The 21,392-nt window shown below is 44.8% G+C and overlaps 1 protein-coding gene and 1 long non-coding RNA gene across 7 annotated transcripts in view; one reads left to right on the top strand and one right to left on the bottom strand.

Annotated features, from left to right (window-relative positions):
- The window catches only part of LOC309518606, a 106,637-nt gene that overhangs the window by 22,845 nt on the left and 62,400 nt on the right, over positions 1-21,392 (bottom strand). The gene's annotated exons all lie outside the window — the stretch shown is intronic.
- Positions 1-21,392, top strand: part of CEMIP (cell migration inducing hyaluronidase 1) — a 167,059-nt gene that overhangs the window by 113,169 nt on the left and 32,498 nt on the right. For all 6 annotated transcript variants that reach the window (XM_082198302.1, XM_082198301.1, XM_082198300.1 and 3 more), the window contains exons 9-13: positions 52-170; positions 1,626-1,767; positions 3,495-3,686; positions 18,660-18,835; positions 20,059-20,268. In XM_082198302.1, coding sequence (XP_082054428.1) covers positions 52-170; positions 1,626-1,767; positions 3,495-3,686; positions 18,660-18,835; positions 20,059-20,268 — 839 coding nt within the window. The remainder of the gene's footprint in view (positions 1-51; positions 171-1,625; positions 1,768-3,494; positions 3,687-18,659; positions 18,836-20,058; positions 20,269-21,392) is intronic.

Below are 21,392 nucleotides of genomic sequence, written 5' to 3'. Positions count from 1 at the left end.
TGTTGACTGCTTTTCCTTCTCTCCCTGTCCCCCCTTCCAATCCTGCCCCAGATGTGGAATGGACAGAATGGTTTGACAAGCCTGAAAAAGCAAAATCCAAAGATGGAGAGCGACTTTCAGATTTCCGGGCTGCTCACCCCGGAGTTTGTGATCACCCCATTAACATCCAGGTAGGACAGCCAAGGGGACAGACCTCTCCCTGCTGTTACATCCCTCTCCCCCCTTCCAGTTGTCAGCCAACCATTTCAACCATTTTATATGGAGTTTAAAGCTGTAAAATGAAAACGGTTTATTAGACCACATGGCTTTTGGGTGGCCTCTTGTTTTCTAACTACTCTATATAGATGGGTGTGATAGAGATGCTTGCCAGAGAGGCACTTTGAAAGCCAGCTGGGAGCTAGGGCCTGTTTCTCATTCAAGGACTGAAACCACAGCCTCAATATACATTTAATGCAGTATCCTGTCACTGTAGTCAAGGCTTCCCCAAAGAATCCTGGGAAGTGTAGTTTGACTACACTCCCAGTACATTTATGAGCACAATTCAAAGTGTTGGTGCTGACTTTTGAAGCCCTCAACAGCCTTGGCCAAGTATATCTGAAGGAGCGTCTCCACCCCCATCGTTCTACCCAGACACTGAGGTCCAGCGCTGAGGGCCTTCTGGCGGTTCCCTCACTGCACGAAGCCAAGTTACAGGGAACCAGGCAGAGGGCCTTCTCGGTAGTGGCGCCCTCCCTATGGAATGCCCTCCCATCAGATGTCAAAGAGAACAACAACTACCAGACTTTTAGAAGACATCTGAAGGCAGCCCTGTTTAGGGAAGCTTTTAATGTTTGATGTATTACAGTATTTTAATATTTTTCTGGAAGCTGCCCAGGGTGGCTGGGGAAGCCCAGCCAGATGGGCGGGGTATAAATAAATTATTATTATTATTGACGAGGGTGCTGAGAGCTGTTAGGAGACTCTGTTGCCCCCTCACAGAGCTTCAGGAACTGAATTTTTAAAGCACCGTGAGAATTGTGGGTCCGTGAGGGGAATAGAGTCTCCCAGCAACTCTCGGCACCCGTAACAAACGACACTTCCCAGGATTCTCTGACTGTTATGCTATTTTCCCAGTCTGGGTAAGATGTTCTGGAAAAAGCAAACTCTTTCACAGACAGAATACCTTGTAAACAAGCAGCGGCATGAAATAAAACAATTGCTAGTGGAGGTAAGCTGCCAAAATAAGAGAGAGCCTTGATACCTTTCTCTGTGGCACAAACAATTTCTTTAAAAAAACATTCTTATGCAGCAGCTTGTAGTTTGATTCAACACCTCCTCCTTTGTTCTAACTCCACTGTTGGAGACAATATGCTTCTTGAGTACCAGTTACTGGAAATCACAGGTGCAGAGAGTGCTTTTGAATTTGGATCCTGTTTGTGGGTTGGCTCCTGTGAAAGCGGGACTAGATGGGAGTAGATGGGTCTTTGGCTTGATCCAGCAGGTTCCTGGTTTTGGGGTAGAGTTTCATGTGAAAGCAAAACACCTGTCTCTCCCCCGCCCCCATTGCACAGGTGGTGAGCACACAACTTTTATTTTATTTTTCACGCTCGATTACTACTCATCTTGCATTTCCATTCCCCTTCCAGGCAGTCACACTCGATGGAGTGAACCTGACAACTGAGGTTCACTACAAAAGTGGCCGTGATTATAGGTTTTTCTGCCGTGGCCCAGGACAGACTCCCGGAGGCTGCCGTAACTACAGAGTGCGCTTCTTATGTGGCAAGCCTGGTATGTGGCTAATTTTAAAAGCTTGGGCAAAAGTTGCTTCTACTGACCTACTTATTGTAAAGGAAGTAGCATTTTACCTCAGAACTATAAATACCTTTCCACGAGTCTGAAACACCTTCTAATTCTGTAGTGTCTTTCTCATCCAAACACTTTCCATTTCTGCTTACTGGCTTCCCATTCTCCCGACCAAGTTTGTAGTCCTCATGCACCAACTTATACTGACACACTGTGGCCAAGAGATTGATATTGAGGCATTGGAAAAATGAAAGTACGATAACTTTTAATCATGGAGTGACGTTATGACATCATTCATAATTCATGAACGCTTCTTACAGGCGCAGACTCTGTATGGATAAATATGTTAACATTTGGAATGAGTTTGTACAAAATGTAGTAGGCTATTAACGTTTACATAAGCACTAGGACAATAACACTATACCAATTTATATAAGAATGTATGGGAATATCATATATTGCTTTCCCCCCTCCATATTCTCACTTTCATGGGTATCTTTGCTGTTGTTGTTTTTCTCCCTTTCACATTTCCTTCTTTCTTTTCTGTATCACTTTATTTCTTTTTACTGAAATCACTTTAATAAAATATAAATATTTTTTTTAAAAAAATTATCCTGACACACATCTCCCAGCAGTCAATCACAAAGCATCTAGTACAGTCATACCTTGGTTCTCAAACTTAACCTGTTCTGGGAGTCCGTTTGACTCTTGAAACTGTTCGAAAACCAAGGCACAGCTTCCGATTGGCTGCAGGAGCTACCTGCACTCAATTGGAAGCCATGGAAGCCATGTCAGACGTTCGGCTTCTGAAAAATGTTCGCAAACCAGAACACTTCCAAGTTTGCAGCATTCAGGAGCCAAAACGAACGAGTACCAAGGCGTTCGAGAACCAAGGTACGACGGTAATCTTAAAGGTCTCTAAAAGGATACGGGAAATAACAATAGTGTGGCCTACATAGAGTGCTAGTCAAGACAGGCCTTTGGTCTCACCCTACCATTTCTTTTCATTATACACGCTCAACAATGCCAAGAGTAGCACATTGGCATCACCAACACCCAGCTAAAACTCCCCTGAAGTGTTTCACAAGGTGCTCAATATCTCTTCCCTCCATCAAATATAAGTGGGAGGATTAATTCTTGTGCTGAATGCCATCAACACTGGAGAAGCGACAATTATTTCAGAAAACGGTCATTTTATTTTGCAGACATTCATTTTAACCAAGCCGGTGATTCCATGCAGTTCTTTTGACCTTCATTTTTTCAAAAGGCAAAAAAAAAGATGGCTGTTTTGTTGATTAGCATGAGGAAACCATTGTATGATGCTGAAGACAGCTACTGCAGCATCTTTAAATGACAGCTCTGAGCAACCGTAAATGCTGGGTCCGAGAGGGTGTGGTGCCATGGGCCCACAAAGAGCAGCGTTTAAATTTAGTGAAGGGGTTAGTGGAAAAACACACTTGCCAGTAAATAATGAATGGAGCCTATTTTGTTTCGCTTGTTAAGTTTTGCACATTAAAAAAGAACCTGGCAGCATGGTTGGAGGAGTTGTCTTGTATTTCCTTGGGGCCAGACAACCACTTACTTTTGTTGGTGTGAAACATGTCCTATAAGATTAAATGAACAATTTGGGAAGTATTTTAAATATTCTGTCTCTCCAACCCCCCTCCCCATTTATTTAATTTGTGTGTGTTTTCCTGGTATTGGTTTTCCAGTGAGACCCAAGCTTACAGTCTTGGTTGACACCAATGTAAACAGCTCCATCTTGAGATTGGCTGATAATGTGCAGTCATGGAAGGCTGGAGATAAGATAGTTGTGGCCAGTACAGATTATTCCATGTATCAAGCCGAAGAATTCCAGATCTTGCCCTGCAGAGCCTGTGGACCCCATGAAGTCAAAGTGGCGGGTAGGTCATCATATTGGAATTCATGATTTTGATGTCTGCACAGTTTGTGTCTCTGGCTGCTTCCCGGTAACCTGTTTATTAAGTGTTCACCCTGATTTATTTGCAGGGAGATTAGATGAGGTTTTCCATTTACTGAGCATTCATTCTGATGTGTTTGTGGGGAGGTTAGATGATACTGCGTCAAGCAATTGTTGACCCACACTTTTCAGTATCTCTTCCCATTACTTTCCTAATTGCAAAATGTCTGGTGATGGGGCAGGGGTATGTGCAGACGGGTTTGTTGTGCAAGAACACAAAATCAGCTCTAATTGCATAAATGGCAACAGTCTAGAAGCACCCTGTCTCTTTTGCCTGTGCTATTTTTAAACCTCGTGCCTAAAAATCAGTGAACCGTTCAAATTCCTTGAGAGCTTGTGTCTTTCCAGTAGGGAAAAGGGACTTAGATGTTGGGTTTTAAAATCAGATTGGTAGCAGATAAACAAAGTGGACAAGGAGGAAAAGAGGAGATAGATGGCAGCAGCCAAGAGACAGCCAGTGGTACAGAGAAAAAGATTGGATTGAATGCATCAGTGCAATGATGATAATGATGATGATGATGATGAGGTGTTATTCAGGGAAGTTGAACCCTAAGGAAAGGAAGGAAATAGGGTGGATAAAACTGGCTTACCTTATGGGATTGTTGTAAGGATCACTGATAAAATGAACAATCAGCACTATGTAAATATAAGCAGTGGTCTTGTTGTTGTCAGGAATTTGATCAACACCATGCTATACAAAACACAGCCCCAAACATAGGTCACTCCTTGACAACCACAGGCCCCCATTATATTCATTGTAACCTGCTCAGTAAGACCTGTAGCTGGCCCTTTGTGAAATGGGCCAAAAGGAGTTTGGTGCTTTGTTCCAAGGGAAATATTATTCTGGTTTCAAATGCATCATAGGCTCATGACTAAAGATGGCAAGCTCTCTGTGAGAAAAATGTATCAGCAGCGTTGATGGTGTTTTTCCCCCTTTCCCCAGAAACACTTGGATGATTGGAAAAACCACATGAAATGTGTGTGACACAGGTTACATCATGAGAACAATCTTGGGCGATAGTCAATGAAAACAAAGCTGGGACAGGGTGTATTACTTGGGTTCCACTAGCATCTGAAAACCATGTTAGTGGGGAGTTGCAGAAGGAAAGTGGCAGGAGAAGGGTTAAGCGCCTCCCCCCTCCATTTGCAGTTTCTCTGCTAGCAATGGCATCCTCCCAGCACTGCTTTGCAGTGGAGAAGTGTTGGCTGGCTTCTGAAAATCCAAGGTGGTTGCACAGTGCTGGCCTCAGTTGCATAATGAGGTGGCATTGATGGAAAATTCCTCCTGTCTCTAGTTCACTGTCCTGTGCAATAGAAACAGGAGAACTGTTGAATATCTTTTCCTGGACTTCTCATAGAAAATGTTGATAAACATTAGTCAGGGAGAGTTAGGGATAAAGGATGTATTCAACAAAGTTTTATACAAAATAGTCCCATGGAAATCAATGGACCTAACTTAGTCATGTTAATTAATTTACTCTAAGACTTAGTTTGATGTCTTCCACTGAATCCTGTTGCACTTCAACAGGTTTGGAGTCAATCATTCTGTAAGGGTTTTTAACAATATTATTAAACAGATGCTAGCTCAGCTACGGATAGGCATTGCTTCTGAGTTTTTGACAGAATTGCAGAATTCTGACAGAATTGCAGCTAGTAAAGTTTCTTTTCTTCTCATTGCTACAGCCCTGTATTGGGAAAAGCGGTATCAGTTGAATTTATTTCTGCCATGCCACCATAAAAACGCAAAGGGAGAAATGGTGGTAACTGTTAAGTTTGCTGCATGAATAACATCCGCCTAATACAACCGCCTAATGGTTAAACTAGAGATTTGTGGTTTTATAACGCCTTTTGTGACTGAGTCAAGTGCTAATTATAACCAGTGTCCTCATCGTTTAGCGATATTTTCATACACTCTGCATTAGGATTTTTGGCCAAATGAGTTGAGCTGTTTTTAACAGTTCCTGCTAATAAATTATGCTGGCTTGACAAACAGAACTTCAGAGAAACAGATGGGAACTGGGAATCTACAGGCGGTCAGGAGTGGGGTGTTCAGCTGTGTGCCATAAGAATTTCACACTCTCACACATGAACACCTGCCTTGAATGAGTGAAGATAAAATAACTCGAGTGGTGTAAGTGAAGACAGCTATTAAGGCGTTGTACCCAGAAGAAGACTGACAAATTGATGTTAGGACAGGAGTTGCCTAACTCGAGCAGCTACTGCAAATTTCCCCCTCATGCTTTCATCATATGCTGTCATAGATGCCAACTCCCTGGGGCCCTGGGTACCTGAGCGCCCACAAAATTTCCCATGAAGGGGCCAGGCACCCACAAATTTCAATGCCAGGGCCGTGCATGGTGCATGGCACCCATCGCCCCAGGCACCCACGGTCGCAGAGCCAAGCAGGCACTCCTGTATGCTGCTGTTGATGTTGCTGATGTTATTTTAACTTCAAAGGAACAGAAAAAGTGAGGTGAGCTCCCGTGTGAAGTTGTCGAAACATGGATGTCTAAGTTATTGGGATCCCACCATTTTGAATCAACATTATGTGAACTTTAGGCACAGGTTATTTAGTCTAGAGGAGACTCTGCAGAAGTTCAGAAGAGATTGCCAGTGGGGGAAGAGTCAATTTCTCACAAATTATCTCTAAGCATGAGTTTGGAATAAGGTGTGTTCCCAGAGCATTGGATAACCCACCTCAGATGGAACAAATTAATCAGTAAAGATTTGCTGCACTGACCTCCAGTGATGGATGCATGTGAGAAGTTATTAAGTTTAAATCAGGGTCTATTGGATGGGGACAAATTGGTTTTTAAGAAATGATAGAAAATTATTGCAAACATTTTTTTTAAAAAAATCACAGTGTCCTTTTTTAAAAGAAAGAAAGAAAAGGATTTAGATTTTTAAAATTTCTCCATGGACTTAATTTGTCCCGCACTGTCATTGTTCATGGTGCTTTGTGGAGCAAAATATGCAAAAGGGACAGGTACATTTATATCCTATATTGCTCCTTCACAGATATTACAAATGGGGTTCCATGGGAAATCTCACTGTTAAACCGCTCTGGAAATTGTAGCTCTGTGAGGGGAATAAGTGCCTCCTAACAACTCACAGCACCCTTAACAAACTACAGTTCCCAGAATTCTTTGGGAGGAGAGCCTTGGCCTGATGCCACTGTTCTTTCCTCACCTCACCCTATATTAAGCCGCTTCTACATACTTTGCACAGCTGATTTTCAAGCAAAAGTCTGCCTCCAGTTCATGGGAATGGGGCGAAAAGGTTCGGCCAAGTCCCTCCCAGTTGAACGATGTTTCTCAGCTTTCCTATCACTAATTTGGCATGGTTTTTCTATGGTTTGTGTCCTCGTCGCCCCCAGGGAATGGATTCAAATTCTTTGATGCTTTGCATCTGGATTTCAAAGAACTCTGGAGATGCCCAGAGCGAAAGGCAGCAAAATGGAAGGCAGGAAGGGTGGGACAGGGTAGAAGATCAAACAACAATAATTCCCAGCCTTATCTGCAGCTACGTAGCCACATGTGAAGTGTCCAACCCTTGATAAGTTTCACAAATGGGCAGAAATGATGCAACACCCTTCCAATGTACCCGATAATAAGTAACATGAATGAACTGGTGGGTGTCATTGTTCAGACCAGAACACCCTTATAATAGATGGCTGGTTAAGAGTTCATCTGTGAATGTATCTTGACTGTGTGAAAATCCGATTATCAGTAGACCTCTGAGGCGGCTCAATCTGTGGGAATCCAAAAGTGTGGGAAAAGTACATTAGAGCTGGACATTTCTCAAATCAGATGCAAGGCTTGTTTCTCACGAGTTTGCCCATCTATACCCTTTTTATTTGTTTAGAAGGAAATGAGGCCATTTTGTCCTTAATGGCTGACTGCCTCTCGGACGGCAACATGTATTATAATCCATAGTTATCGACTACTCTGCCAATAGAGACTCTGCAGGCAGATTCTGTTTCAATTTTTAAATGCCTGTTAAAAACACTCTTATTCCATCAGGCCTAGGCAGGCAATTGAGATACAGTGGTACCACGTGTTACGTACTTAATCCGTTCCGGAGATCCGTTCGTAACAGGAAGCGGCTCATAACATGAGGCGCACTTTCTCTCATGGTGCCTCCCGCTGCTGCCGCGCCACCGGCGCACGACTTCCGCCCGAATCCCGGGGCAAAGGTCGCAACAAGGGGCATCTACTTCCGGGTTAGTGGAGCACGTATCCCGCAGCATTTGTAAGGGGGGGCGGTACTTAACACGAGGTACCACTGTAGTTGGAAAAAATTCTGATTTTCTCTCTTTTACATGGTTTTTATTGTATGGTTTTTATATGTTGTAGTTGCAAACCACTCTGATTTTTTTTATAAAAAAAATATGAATAGCTCTATATAAATAGTTTTGTTATAAATAAATAGGCATATCAAATATGATAAAGCAGGCAATGAGTAATGGTTATTATGGCAAGGGATTGGAGAACTTTCTCCAAACTTGTCGGGTGGTAACAAAATATCTGAACATATAGGGCAAAAAAGGTGGTGATCCCTAATAATAACAATAAAAACATTTGCGTGGCAAGACCCCTCTCCCATGTGAAATGAAGACACTGGACACGTTATTTAAGGTTAATGGGCATAAAAAGGCCACAACTTTATTGATTACAGAATTGAAAGGTATTGGCCTTAGGCATTGGCTCCTATCGACTACCCGGCATGGAGACCGGGAAGGGTTGTCCACAAGCCGTGGGAGTCCTGTTGAAGTACGCCAGCTAGGATCCCACGGGTGTCACCGTTCGGGGGCGTGCCGGAGGCCCTTACCTCCCTAGGTTTCGGACAAGGCAACGCCCCCTGGAGTCCTCTACCGGACTACCCTTTCCTTGGGGGAAGGTGATGGCGCTTCCTTCCCCCCCCCCATTCATTTGCCTAACAATGAACCCCTGCCAATGCCTAACCGCCAATACTGCGGAAGTTGTGACGATTGCTACGAGGTAGGCGAAAAAACCAAAAGGCTGACAGTGCGCCAAATTGGAAAAATTCCTACCAGGCCCCTTGCGGCGATCAACCGGAGTCCATAGCAAGGTCATAGCTAGCTAAGCCTAAGGGTGGGTGGGATGGGGAAACCGCTCAGCTGGCAAGGGGAAAGAGGGCGGTCCCCGGGCATGCCTAGCCTTAAGTAGGCTAGGCCACGCCTCCCCAGCCCGCCAATTGGCGGGCCGGGTCGCAGGCACGCCCGGGGATTCCCTGGATCTCGCGGGGGCAAAAGGCCAGCCCCCACGTGTGTGGGAGGGGGTAGCCCGCAACCCCCTCTCCTCCCGAGCTCGGAAATGGCTTTCTCACAACGACCCTGCAAGGTAGGGATGGGGAACCTGTGACTCTCCAGATGGGCTTAAACTCCCAACAGCTGCAGCAAACATGTTCAGTGGTCAGGGATGATGGAAGTTGTCATCCAATGATATCTGGAGGGCCATAGGTTCCCCATCCCTGAGGTAAGTGGAATACATACAGTGGTACCTCGGGTTAAATATGCTTCAGGTTACATACGCTTCAGGTTACAGACTCTGCTAACCCAGAAATAATAATAATAATAATAATAATAATAATAATAATAATAATAATAATAATAATAATTTATTTATACCCCGCCCATCTGGCTGGGCTTCCCCAGCTGCTCTGGGTGGCTTCCAAAAGAATATTAAAATACTATAATACATCAAACATTAAAAGCTTCCCGAAACAGGGCTGCCTTCAGATGTCTTCTAAAAGTCTGGTAGTTGTTGTTCTCTTTGACATCTGGTGGGAGGGCGTTCCACAGGGAGGGCGCCACTACTTAAAAGGCCCTCTGCCTGGTTCCCTGTAACTTGGCTTCTCGCAGGGAGGGAACCACCAGAAGGCCCTCGGAGCTGGACCTCAGTGTCCGGGTAGAACGATGGGGGTGGAGACGCTCCTTCAGATACCTCGGGTTAAGAACTTTGCTTCAGGATGAGAACAGAAATCGTGCTCTGGCGGTGCTGCGGCAGCAGGAGGCCCCATTAGCTAAAGTGGTGTTTTAGGTTAAGAACAGTTTCAGGTTAAGAACGGACCTCGAGAATGAATTAAGTTCTTAACCCGAGCTACCACTGTACTGCAGATGGTGAGAGAGAGGGGGAGAGAGTTGCCTAAGGCCATCTACTGAGTTAATGAGAGAAGAGATATTTAAACCAGAAACTGATAGGGGTGTGTGATTTTATCATTTTCTGTTTCTCATTTTTCCAATCTTAAATTCGGTGCTCCACTTTTTTCCCTTTGTAAAAAGGTCATCATGCAAATTCATCAGCATTTTGCTGCAAATTTTAGTGTGCAGTTTTGCCTACTTTGCAAATGAAATATCCCTAATAATATCCCTAATATTATCCCTAATAATATCCCTAATATTATCCCTAATCGCCTATCTTTGCAAATGAAATATTATCCCTAATAATAATTGCATATTATTTTCAAAAATATTTGAATTCATATGCAAACCTTACCTTAGTATATGCATTATTTGTAGAAATATACTCAGCGGGAGATCTGCATTGCAAAATTCAGAGAAGTGTGAGTTTTGCAGGCTGACTTTGCATCCTGTTTTAGAAAGTGGGATTTGGGAAAGCTCTGCTTTCAATGTGAACTGAATCAAATTTCTCCCTTATCGCTAATTCCTGGTTTCTATAACCGAGTCTCTTTCTATCATCTGTGCTACACCAGTTACCATCTGTTTTCCTATTGCTTTTGTTCCTTCTTTGTCTCTTTGCGAGTGAGTAGGTTTGCCAAAGTGCTAACTGGAGCACAGGAAATATATTCTGCTAGGTTGCCACTTCTGATGGCTGTACATGCAATTATTTTGTTGTTGGTACATTGCATGTGTGCGCAATGAAATGTGCACACGTGTGATTATCTACATCATCACTCCTGCGTGTGCAGATAGTTATCCCATGCGGCAATGTACATATGGATTTAATGGATTTCCTAGATGTAATTATATAAAACTGCATTCTGCTGAGTCAGATCATTGCTCCAGCCAGCGCATGGACTGACTGCTACTTTCTACAAATGGATTCAGATTGTTCTTTCTAGCACAGTATATTTTGACTGCATTCCAAGGCCTGCAGCTCAGTGTTAAGTCATTTGCTTTTCACGTAAAAAACCCCCCCAAATTAAATCCTCCAAGAGGAAGGTCATCATAATATTTGATAGCACAGCTTTCAGAAAAAACAACAACCCTGTGTCGAAATCTTTGCAAAACTATTGCCTGTCAAACCAACGCACTAAATGCACTAAATTAACTCGGTAATAAGGTAGCTTCATGTGTCTTGGGCTGCATTCGCAGTCATGTTTCCCAGACTGTTAATATCCGTATAATATTTGAGCTTTTGCACAACATAAAAGCCACTTCCAGAAATACGGCAGAAGATAGCTCAAGTTTATTGCTAATTTCCACATTATTTGCTTTCAGGGGGGAAAAAATGTTTGCAAATCACATGGAAATAAGCACTAAACTTGTGCTATATTTGGCTATATTTTTGGCAGGGAAGCTAAAATATAGTGAGGAAATGAACAGTTATGGAAACATCAGGAAACAGAATTGACTGCCATGGGAACTGCCACCTTAGGACCTTTATTGCCAGACAACCTGGGGCTTAAATCCAGGAGAAACTTTCTGCATGCATTACATGTGCTCTGCTTGCGTCCCACGCACTCCTCCCCTCCCCTAATTTATACAGCAGGCCATGTGTGGAAGAGTGTGCAAAACTAAACAGTGTGGCTGGTGTCACAATAACTGTTTGTCTGCATCCACCGAGCGAAAGGCTTGACGGAGCACTCGCCTTAAGCGTCACTCTAACCGCAGATCTCATTTACAGTTCTTTGGGGTAAGATGTTCTTGCCTCCGATATGAAGAGCTTTCTTTCACATCTGTCTCTCTGATGTGCCCCATGGGGCTGGTTGCGCACCAAGCGCCTAATGTAAATTGGCAGCCGGCCCTGCATTCTTGTTGCCCCAAACAGAGCAAAAACAAGAATTCTTGCCACAACAGGTCTCTTGTGCGTTGAAAACAAACGCAAAACCCTATGCTGCCTCTCTCGGTGTTTGTGGATATCACATTAAAGAAAATAAAACCTCCCCCTTCCAAAAAAAGAAAGCTAAAAGGGATAAAAATTAAAAAAGGTATACAGTACAAAACAATAGCAGCATAAGAAAGTACACATATAGCTCAGTTGGTTAGAGCATGGTGATGATAACGCCAAGGTTGCAGGTTCGATTCCCATATAGGATGGTTGCCTATTCCTGCATTGCAGAGTGTTAAACTATGAAGCTCTGGGTCCCTTCAAACTCTAATGTTCTAGGATTCTATATCCCAGCGGTGGAACAGGATGATGAAGATGATAGCTGTTATTTATTGAACTTTTAGAAGACATCTGAAGGCAGCCCTGCTGAGGGAAGCTTTTAATGTTTAATAGGTTATTATGGGACGCGGGTGGCGCTGTGGGTTAAACCACAGAGCCTAGGACTTGCTGATCAGGTCGGCGGTTCGAATCCCCGCGATGGGGTGAGCTCCCGATGCTCGGTCCCTGCTCCTGCCAACCTAGCAGTTTGAAAGCACGTCAAAGTGCGAGTAGATTTTGACTAATCCTCTTTTAAAAGTGGCCGAGTCAAGGGGACATCCTGACAATTTGTGGGAGCAAATTTGCTCAGCTGTGAGTAATGCAAACGCTGTAAATTTGACAGAATGCCGAGATTTTGCAAGAACCGGTTCCTGAGTAAGAATTTCATTTGATTCTGCGTTGTTTATTCTGGTGGGAAAATCCTGGGGTTTTCGTGGCGAATATTGAGTAAGGGCAAAAGAGGAGGAGGAGGAGGAAGGGGGATGTATAGGATTGAAGCAGGAGGCAGTAGGTGTTTTAGGAGCAGGGAAATGAAGAAAGTTGAATGCAAGACCCAGAAGAGGAAGGAGAAGGAAACACAAGTCATTCTTGGGTTCTGTTTGCACAGTCCTATTGAACATCTCAGCCTGGTTCTTGGCTATTTTTGTGTGTGTGTCACACAAATTTCTAGTTTCTCTAGGCCCTAGAGCAATTGCCTAGAGCAATTAGATATACAGTGGTACCTCGGGTTACAGACGCTTCAGGTTACAGACTCCGCTAACCCAGAAATAGTGCCTCGGGTTAAGAACTTTGCTTCAGGATGAGAACAGAAATCGTGCTCCAGCGGCACGGCAGCAGCAGCAGGCCCCATTAGCTAAAGTGTTGCTTCAGGTTAAGAACAGTTTCAGGTTAAGAACAGACCTCCGGAACGAATTAAGTACTTAACCCGAGGTACCACAGTATTTTAATTTAATCTATGTAATAGGCTTATGTTAGAAAATGAATATGGATTTTGAATTTGATGTTTGTAAATTTTTTTTTTGGTTTTGAAAAAAAACAAACCCAAAACAAATTTCTAGTTTCTCTGCTGGTGGTATAAATTGCCAAATTAACCTCCTGCAGAAATAGACATGCTTGGTGTGTTTGTTTTACCATCAAGCATTCCAGGAACCCAATTTATAGCTATTGTCTGAGGTGAATGTGGTATCAATACTCCGTAAGGAGAGGCCAGCGGAGGCCAGCAACCACCTGAGAACCTTATCTTGAATCTCCCCCGAGTCAGCAAAAGCACAACATGCAAACAAACACTCAGCGTGTTAGTTATATATAGAACTCTCTTAGCGCATATTCAACATTCTTGTTGGCATTTAGCATTCTTAGCATGTCTCTGCAGGTGATAAATAAAACCCAAGCCCGTGCAAGCCTGAGATCTTATTATTCTAAAGCCCAGGCACGTGTACATTTCATAAAAAGAGTTTTGTAGCATCACCAAGACATTTATTTTGGGAAGCTTGCCCCATGCCTAGGGATAACTGAATCTTACCAATTCTGGTTTCACTCCGTTCCTCACTTTTCCAATCTCCACAGTTTTCAGTGCTCCATATTTCCATATAATTTTGAAACCTGCATTTCAGCACAAATTTCTCCCAATCCACCATGTTTGTATGCAATTTTGCCTAATACAGTGGTACTTCGGGTTACATACGCTTCAGGTTACAGATGCTTCAGGTTACAGACTCCGCTAACCCAGAAATAGTGCTTCAGGTTAAGAACTTTGCTTCAGGATAAGAACAGAAATCGGGTTCCAGCAGCATGGCGGCAGCAGGAGGCCCCATTAGCTAAAGTGGTGCTTCAGGTTAAGAACAGTTTCAGGTTAAGAACGGACCTCCAGAACGAATTAAGTACTTTACCCGAGGTAGCATTGTATGAACATTTTTTGCAAAGCAGTTCCCCCTAATATAATGCGTTTTTGTATGTTTTGCAGTAATATATGCATTTCTATGCCCAATTTAACCTAGTGTATCCATTTCTGCACAAGTTACCTGGCTTCAGAACTGCACTGGAAAATTTAGAGGAGTGTGAATTTTGATGGATGGATGTGTTTCACTTTGCATATTGCTTTTTGGAAAAGTGTGAATTAAGGTAGAATTGCCTTCAAAGATGATCAGACCCGAATTTCTCCCCCATCTGCAACCACAATGCTTCAATGCCTCTGCGCCACTCCAAAGCACTTAAAATGCAAAACAGTTGCAAAGAATCCCAGGGCGCATAAACATGGAAAGCATTCTAAATCTGAAGGCCTGCCATATAAAAATCATCTGTCCAGCAAGACAAGATCGAGAATAAGTCAGAGCTTGTGGGAGATTTAAAAAATGTTAGGGGAGGGGGGAGACCATTTGAATTGAATAATGCAACTTCTGCAATGGGTTACGTTAAGTGATTGTTTGTCCACTGCTTGAACCTTACCCAGGAATGTCTTCTGGTTTTTATGCCAGTTCTATTTGCAGATTCCAGGCCTTTATGTCAGAGGGTGAAAAATAGCTAAATCTGTTCGCTGCTGCGATTAAAACACATAGCAAACTGACAGCAGAAAACGTATTTCTGTATAATCGCCCTGAGCAAATAGCCAATTATTTGAAGCACGTATGTCCCTCCAGTTAATTTTGTAGGCTTTTTGTCTGTGGACCGTATGCACATAATAAAACTTGAGCTGGCTGGAGGAAATGGTATGTTTTAAAGAATGTGGGTTTTTTTTGAAAGGGGAGAGTGATGAGGCCTTGCAGATATTGGGGATCGAGGGAGGCCATCTTCTAGGTGCCGCAGCAGAAAATGGACGGACAGCAGCAACAGCTACAGAGGAGAAAAGCTCGCTTTTATTTACTATCTGCACCACTGGACACAGATGAATTCTTTTGCCCTCCTTATCAAAGTCCGTATGAAGTTTTGCAGGGATCTCCCCTTTCTGGCTCCACCAGGTCTCCATCTGATAACACCTTGTGCTCAGGTCTGCTTCAGCAAACAACAGCCGCAGCAGGATCAAATGATACCACCTTCTCCGTTCATTGAAAACTGCATCACAAAGCGGGTGGGATAGCTCTGTGTGACACGAAGGCATGTTGTAGCCAAGATGTGGAGCCGCCATCCGTTCTGCTATGACGGCAATTTGCAGTGTCTATGTGCACATTGAGAGAGTCTTCTGGGTACCTGCTTTGTTCCATCCTACCGTGGCTTGAGAATTCGGAACCACAGTGGGCCTGCACAGCTTAAATGGCAGGCTTGAGTCTCAAGTTGGAGCCACCTGGGAGATGGAACAGGTTTTGTCCTCACTCGGTAGTGTCCTTCAAGCGCAGCCATCGTTAGGTTTCCTCTATAAGTGAATATTGTCCTCTGTGGCAGGAGTGAAGAACCTTTTCGGTCCCGGGAGCGTGGCAGGTGGGTGGGGCCACCTACATGTCAATCATCTGGCGGTATCAGCTGACCGATAGGGGGGAAGTCCTGTCCTCCTTTCAAAATTGACCTGTGAGGTGGTGGTGGGGTTGTGCAGTCTGCTTCACCAGCGTGTTCCTCACAAGAAATGCCCTGGCAAAGCAAAACCAGGCAGGATAAGCGGACAGTTCAGCCCTGCTATTTGCTTTTCCAGCTCTTTCCCTGAAGGGAACAGTTTGGCAATGGTGTCAACTGATGACAGGTGGGAATGGTTTGGGGGAAGTGGCTGGTGGGCAAAAATTGGCTCCCTGGCCAGAGTTTCCCCACTGTCATGGGCCAGGATTCACCTTTGCGTGCTGAACAGCAGCCTGAAGGGGGAGTGACTCCACCTGCAGTTGATCAGCCTTCAAGGACACAAGAGGAGAAGGCACTGATGAGAACCAGCTGGCTTCAGCCTTCTTAAACAGAGCTCTCAGCAGCAGTCAGATGCTGCAAACAACGCTTGTAGTTCCTGGTCCTACCTTGCTGCTTCCTGCTTCCTATTTGGACTCTCGAGTCTATGATCATCTGGACTCCCTGACTTCTGGACTGTGAGACCTTGTGTGTGGATTCTGCTCCCAGGCAAGAGTTCCTCAGAGACCTCTAGCCCCTGCTTGGCAATGGAACTCAGATGGGGCTACGACACCCACCCTTGTTCTGTGACGGAGGACTAAAAACACTGAGCCCACGGACATGGTTGCAGTTAGGGCAAAACCATGTGCTGAAGCTCATCACCTCTCACTGATGGCGATTCTGCACTGGGTTGCCACTGAATGGTAGAAAGGTAAAGGTAAAGGACTCCTGGGCAGTTCATTCCAGTCGAATTTGACTATGAGGTGCAGAGCTCATCTCTACTTTCAGGCCAAGAGAGCCAGCATTTGTCCACCGACAGCATTTCTTTTCATCTGTCCAGCATGACTAAACAGCTTCTGGTACAACGAAACACCGTGATGGAAGCCAGAGCGCATGAAAACGCCGCTTACCTTCCCACCACAGTGGTACCTATTTATCTGGTATGGTTTTGAACTGCTGGGTTGGCAGGAGCTGGGACAAAGCAACGGGAGCCCACCCCCGTTGCACGGACTCAAACTGTCGGCCTTACGATCGGCAAGCTCAAGAGACTCAGTGGTTTAGACCACAGCGCCACCCGCGTCCCTGCCACTGAATGGCAGGCCCAGAGAGTTGCATAGCAGCTTCCAGGCACATTGAAATATTCATTCCTCCTCGTAAAAATGATGGGCATTCTGCCTGTTTTCTTGTTTTAAAGCAGATAACCCTTCTCCTATATCTTCTTTGCAAGGAACAATTCTGACTTGGCTATTTCTGAGCTTTTGGCATTTGTTTCCAGTTATAAATGTTGAGTGCGCACGCCTCTCCCAAAAGAAAATATCTGCAAGTGTAAAACATATATGCTCTTTGAGCGCAGCATTTATTTAATGAGTGTATTGCTTGTTTTTACTGGACCGGTTCAGAATGTGGGCAGTAAGATAATCTCTTCCTGCTTCCTTCCTCCCCCACCCCCCATTGCAAAACAGCTGAATCAGGGAAGACATGGTGTGTCTGTGTGTAAAAGACACAGTGACATATGGAGGAGGGATAAGTTTAAAAAGTCTTCTCTGGTTTGTAGAGGGTGAGGGGAAGAAGCAGGAAAGAATCATTCATGTATGTGTGTGTTTGCATTTGTGTATGAACTGCAATATGTAAGCTGCAATCCTATGTGTGTACACTTGTAAATTAATTCACTTACTTTGCAGTGAACATTCATAGTGGTGGTGGTGGTGATGATTTCTGTATCTGCTGCCCATCTGACTGGCTTGCTCCACCCATTCTGGGCAATTTGCAACATGGGGTGAGCTCCCGTTGCTCTGTCCCGGCTCCTGCCAACCTAGCAGTTCGAAAGCACGTCAAAGTGGAGTAGATAAATAGGTACCACTCTGGCGGGAAGGTAAACGGCGTTTCTGTGCGCTGCTCTGGTTCGCCAGAAGCGGCTTAGTCATGCTGGCCACATGACCCAGAAGCTGTACGCCGGCTCCCTTGGCCAATAAAGCGAGATGAGCGCTGCAACCTCAGAGTCGGCCACGACTGGACCTAATGGTCAGGGGTCCCTTTAACTTTATAAAACAATAATAGCCCAGCGGTAGGACACATGCTCTGTATGCAGAAGGCTTCCATCGCTGGAATCTCCAGGTAGGGCTGGAAGAGACATCTTCCAGAAAACCCCAAAGAGCTGGCGCTGTTCAGTGTAGACTAGTGGGTAGTCCCTGTGGTGTCCTCCATCTGTTCCTGGACTACAACTCCCATCACCTCTGAACTTTGGCTATGCTTCTCTGGGGCTGATAGGTGTTCAGGAACACCTGGAGGGCCGCAGGCTGACTCATCCCTGATGCAGAGGATGTGAATGAGAGGGGCAGTTGTCTGACTCTGTACAAAGCAGCCTCCTATCAGCAGCTGGGCCGACTTTTGAAATGACGTAAGATCCCTAGCAGTACACTTAAGCTGTAAAAACCCCTGAAGTTCTGTGGCATGGGGAGGTAAACTAAGGCCCAGGGGCCGGATCTGGCCCAATCACCTTCTAAATCCAGCCCATGGATGGATCAGCATGTTTTTACATGAGCAGAATGTGTGCTTTTATTTAAAATGCATCTCTGGGTTATTTGTGGGGCATAGGAATTCGTTCATCCCCCCCCCAAAAAAAAATATAGTCCAGCCCCCCCACAGGGTCTGAAGGACAGTGGACTGGCCCCCTGCTGAAAAGGTTTGCTGGCCCCTGTTCTGTGGCATCACATTGGAATAGCTGGAACAGTCAAACTTGGAAGTATGGAATCCAGTTGCCAGCAAATCAAAGGGCTATTGATGTGGCAGGTGCCTATTTTGCTGATAATTTCGTTGCTTTGTTATGTTTGCTGACTGCTTTGTGGTCGTATGGCAATTAAACAGTATATAAATCCTGTGGAATAATAAAAATTGAAATTGAAATTGAAATAAACAGAAGTTAAAGAATGGATTTATTAATGGCAAATTTTCGTTTCTTGCTCCTTTAGGGAAAGCAAACTACCTTCACACAGGAGAGGTGATCGATGGAGTGGACATGAGAGCAGAAGTAGGCTTGCTAAGTCGCAACATTCTCGTGATGGGAGAGATGGCCAAGGAATGCTACAATTACAACAGTGATCTGTGTTCCTTCTTTGATTTTGACACCTTTGGAGGCCATATCAAGGTATCGCTTGGTGTCTATGTATTGTTGATTTTTTCCCACCCCTGTGCTGGGAAATTTCTTCCATGTGGCTGGGGGAGTCTGATATGACATTGAGCACTTGTATCTAACATATCCAATCTCAGACTTTATGTCGGCAGCAGAAATTTTATGGAGCGTGGGCACAATCGTGCCAATAGATCTATGTGCATTTGAAGTGCAATACTTTTTAAGATGAGAATTTATTTATGCAGCTCCTATACTGATGTGCCCTTTTGACCAAACAGCAGTCTCCTAAGCTGTGTACAAAATGATAGCAAACAATTCTAAAAAGCAAAAAAATATAAAGTTTGGGGGGAAAGCTAAGTGGTAGGGCTTCTGCTTTGCATGTAGAAGGTTGTAGGTTAAATTCCTGGTCTGAAATCCCCAAGGGCTCCTGCCTGTCAATGTAGACAGTACATCAGCTAGATGGACCCAGTACTGAGCTAGTGTTAGAATTCCTGCTCCGTGATTGCAGTCATGGGATTGTTGTCTATCACATGACGGTGTATGTTTTGACTCCACAAAGTGGGAAGTGACGGAGGCAGGATGTTTGTGTTACTGTGTTCCTTGAAGTGGGACTATTGTCCTTTGTTCTTTTTCTCTTTGCTGTCTGATGCTAGAGAGAGAGGGAGCCATGTTGCAGTGCTCCATGTGTGTTTATATGTAAATAAAGTAGATTAGCCAAAATGCTGAGTTCTGCCCCGCGAACTGTGAAGACTGCGGATCCCTAAGTGTGCCGATGTCTGTTGGCATCGGTCGCTGTGATGTTCGGGCAGAAGAAAGCTTTTGAAGCTCCCGAACAATCGACCAGGAGGGAGAGAACATGCCAGTCGGGCATGTGTCTCTGCCAGGGTCCTACTCGAGTGTAGGCTGACAGCTAGATGGTCTGATTCAGTATAAGGCAGTTTCCTATGTCCTTACTGGATTGCATCCAGTGTTCTACTCAAGATCCATTAGTTTCAACGGGTCTCCTAATAACTGTCAGTAGCTTTAACAACTACGCTTCCCAGAATTCTTTGGAGGAAGCAATGAGTGCTTAAAGGGGTTTGATACCACTTTAAATGTATAGTGCAGATGTGGCTTTAAAAGCGCTGGATCACACTTGTTCGACAAACGAAAACAACAACCCTGAAAGCGTCTTGCACAAGTTTCGAGCCCGCCGGTTAATGATGATGATGTGTGTGTGTGTGTGTGTTGTTCTCTAGCTTGGCCTTGGATTTAAGTCTGTCCACATGGAAGGGATTGAACTGAAGCACATGGGTCAGCAGTCACTGGGACACTACCCAATCCACTTCCACATGTCCGGAGATGTGGATGAGAAGGGCGGCTACCACCCTCCTACCTACGTGAAAGACATCTCCATCCACCATGCCTTTTCTCGCTGTGTCACCATCCATGGCTCCAATGGTCTGCTGGTAAGAAACTTGAGATTTGTTCACCATCTCTTCCAGCACAATTCAAAGTGTTGGTGCTGCTGGTCTGCAGGTCTACCTAGGTGCAAAAAACTTCAAAAACTTGGGGCCAAAGTACCAGAAGGGCTGATTCCTAATGCATCAAAACAATCGCTGAGATGCTCTGATGGGGCACTTCAGGTGGTGTGATGTGTCCCTGAGGTATGGCTGGCCTTCACTAGGGGCTAAGCCCAGGGGTAGGCAAACTAAGGCCCGGGGCCAGATCCAGCCCAATCGCCTTCTCAATCCAGCCCATGGACAGTCCAGGAATCAGCGTGTTTTTACATGTGTAGAATGTGTGCTTTTATTTAAAATGCATCTCTGGGTTATTTGTGGGGCATTAGAATTCGTTCATTCCCCACCCGCAATATAGTCTGGCCCATCACATGGTCTGAGGGACAGTGGACCCGGCCCACGGCTGAAAATGCTTGCTGACCCCTGGGCTAAGCTTTCCTTTTGGCAGGCCTTGCCCTGCAAAACTCCCTTTCAGACATCTTTTGAAAGGCATATTTTTTAGGCTGGCCTTTGCAACTGAATATGCAAAGGGAGTGGCCTTCGAGACCACATAACACCAGTCCTGAAAGACCTACACTGGCTCCCAGTACGTTTCCGAGCACAATTCAAAGTTTTGGTGCTGACCTTTAAAGCCCTAAACGGCCTTGGCCCAGTATACCTAAAGGAGCGTCTCCGCCCCCATCATCCAGCCCAGACACTGAGGTCCAGCTCCGAGGGCCTTCTGGCGGTTCCCTGACTGCAAGAAGTGAGGTTACAGGGAGCCAGGCAAAGGGCCTTCTTGGTGGTGGTGCCCGCCCCATGGAACGCCCTCCCATCAGATGTCAAGGAAATAAACAACTATCTGACTTTTAGAAGACATCTGAAGGCAGCCCAGTTTAGGGAAGTTTTTAATGTTTGGTGGTTTATCGTGTTTTTAATATTCTGTTGGGAGCTGCCCAGAGTGGCTGAGGGAACCCGGCCAGGTGGGCGGGGTATAAATAATAAATTATTCTTAATTATTATTTGTAAGGCGTCGATCCTGTAGTGTGGCAGCAGCCGTGCTTTGCAACTCCCTGCCTCTTGAAATTAGGCAG

Source organism: Podarcis vaucheri, assembly GCF_965113315.1.
Source record: "Podarcis vaucheri genome assembly, chromosome: 14".
NCBI classification, from domain to species: domain Eukaryota; kingdom Metazoa; phylum Chordata; class Lepidosauria; order Squamata; family Lacertidae; genus Podarcis; species Podarcis vaucheri.
This window is presented reverse-complemented; position numbering and strand designations above follow the sequence as displayed.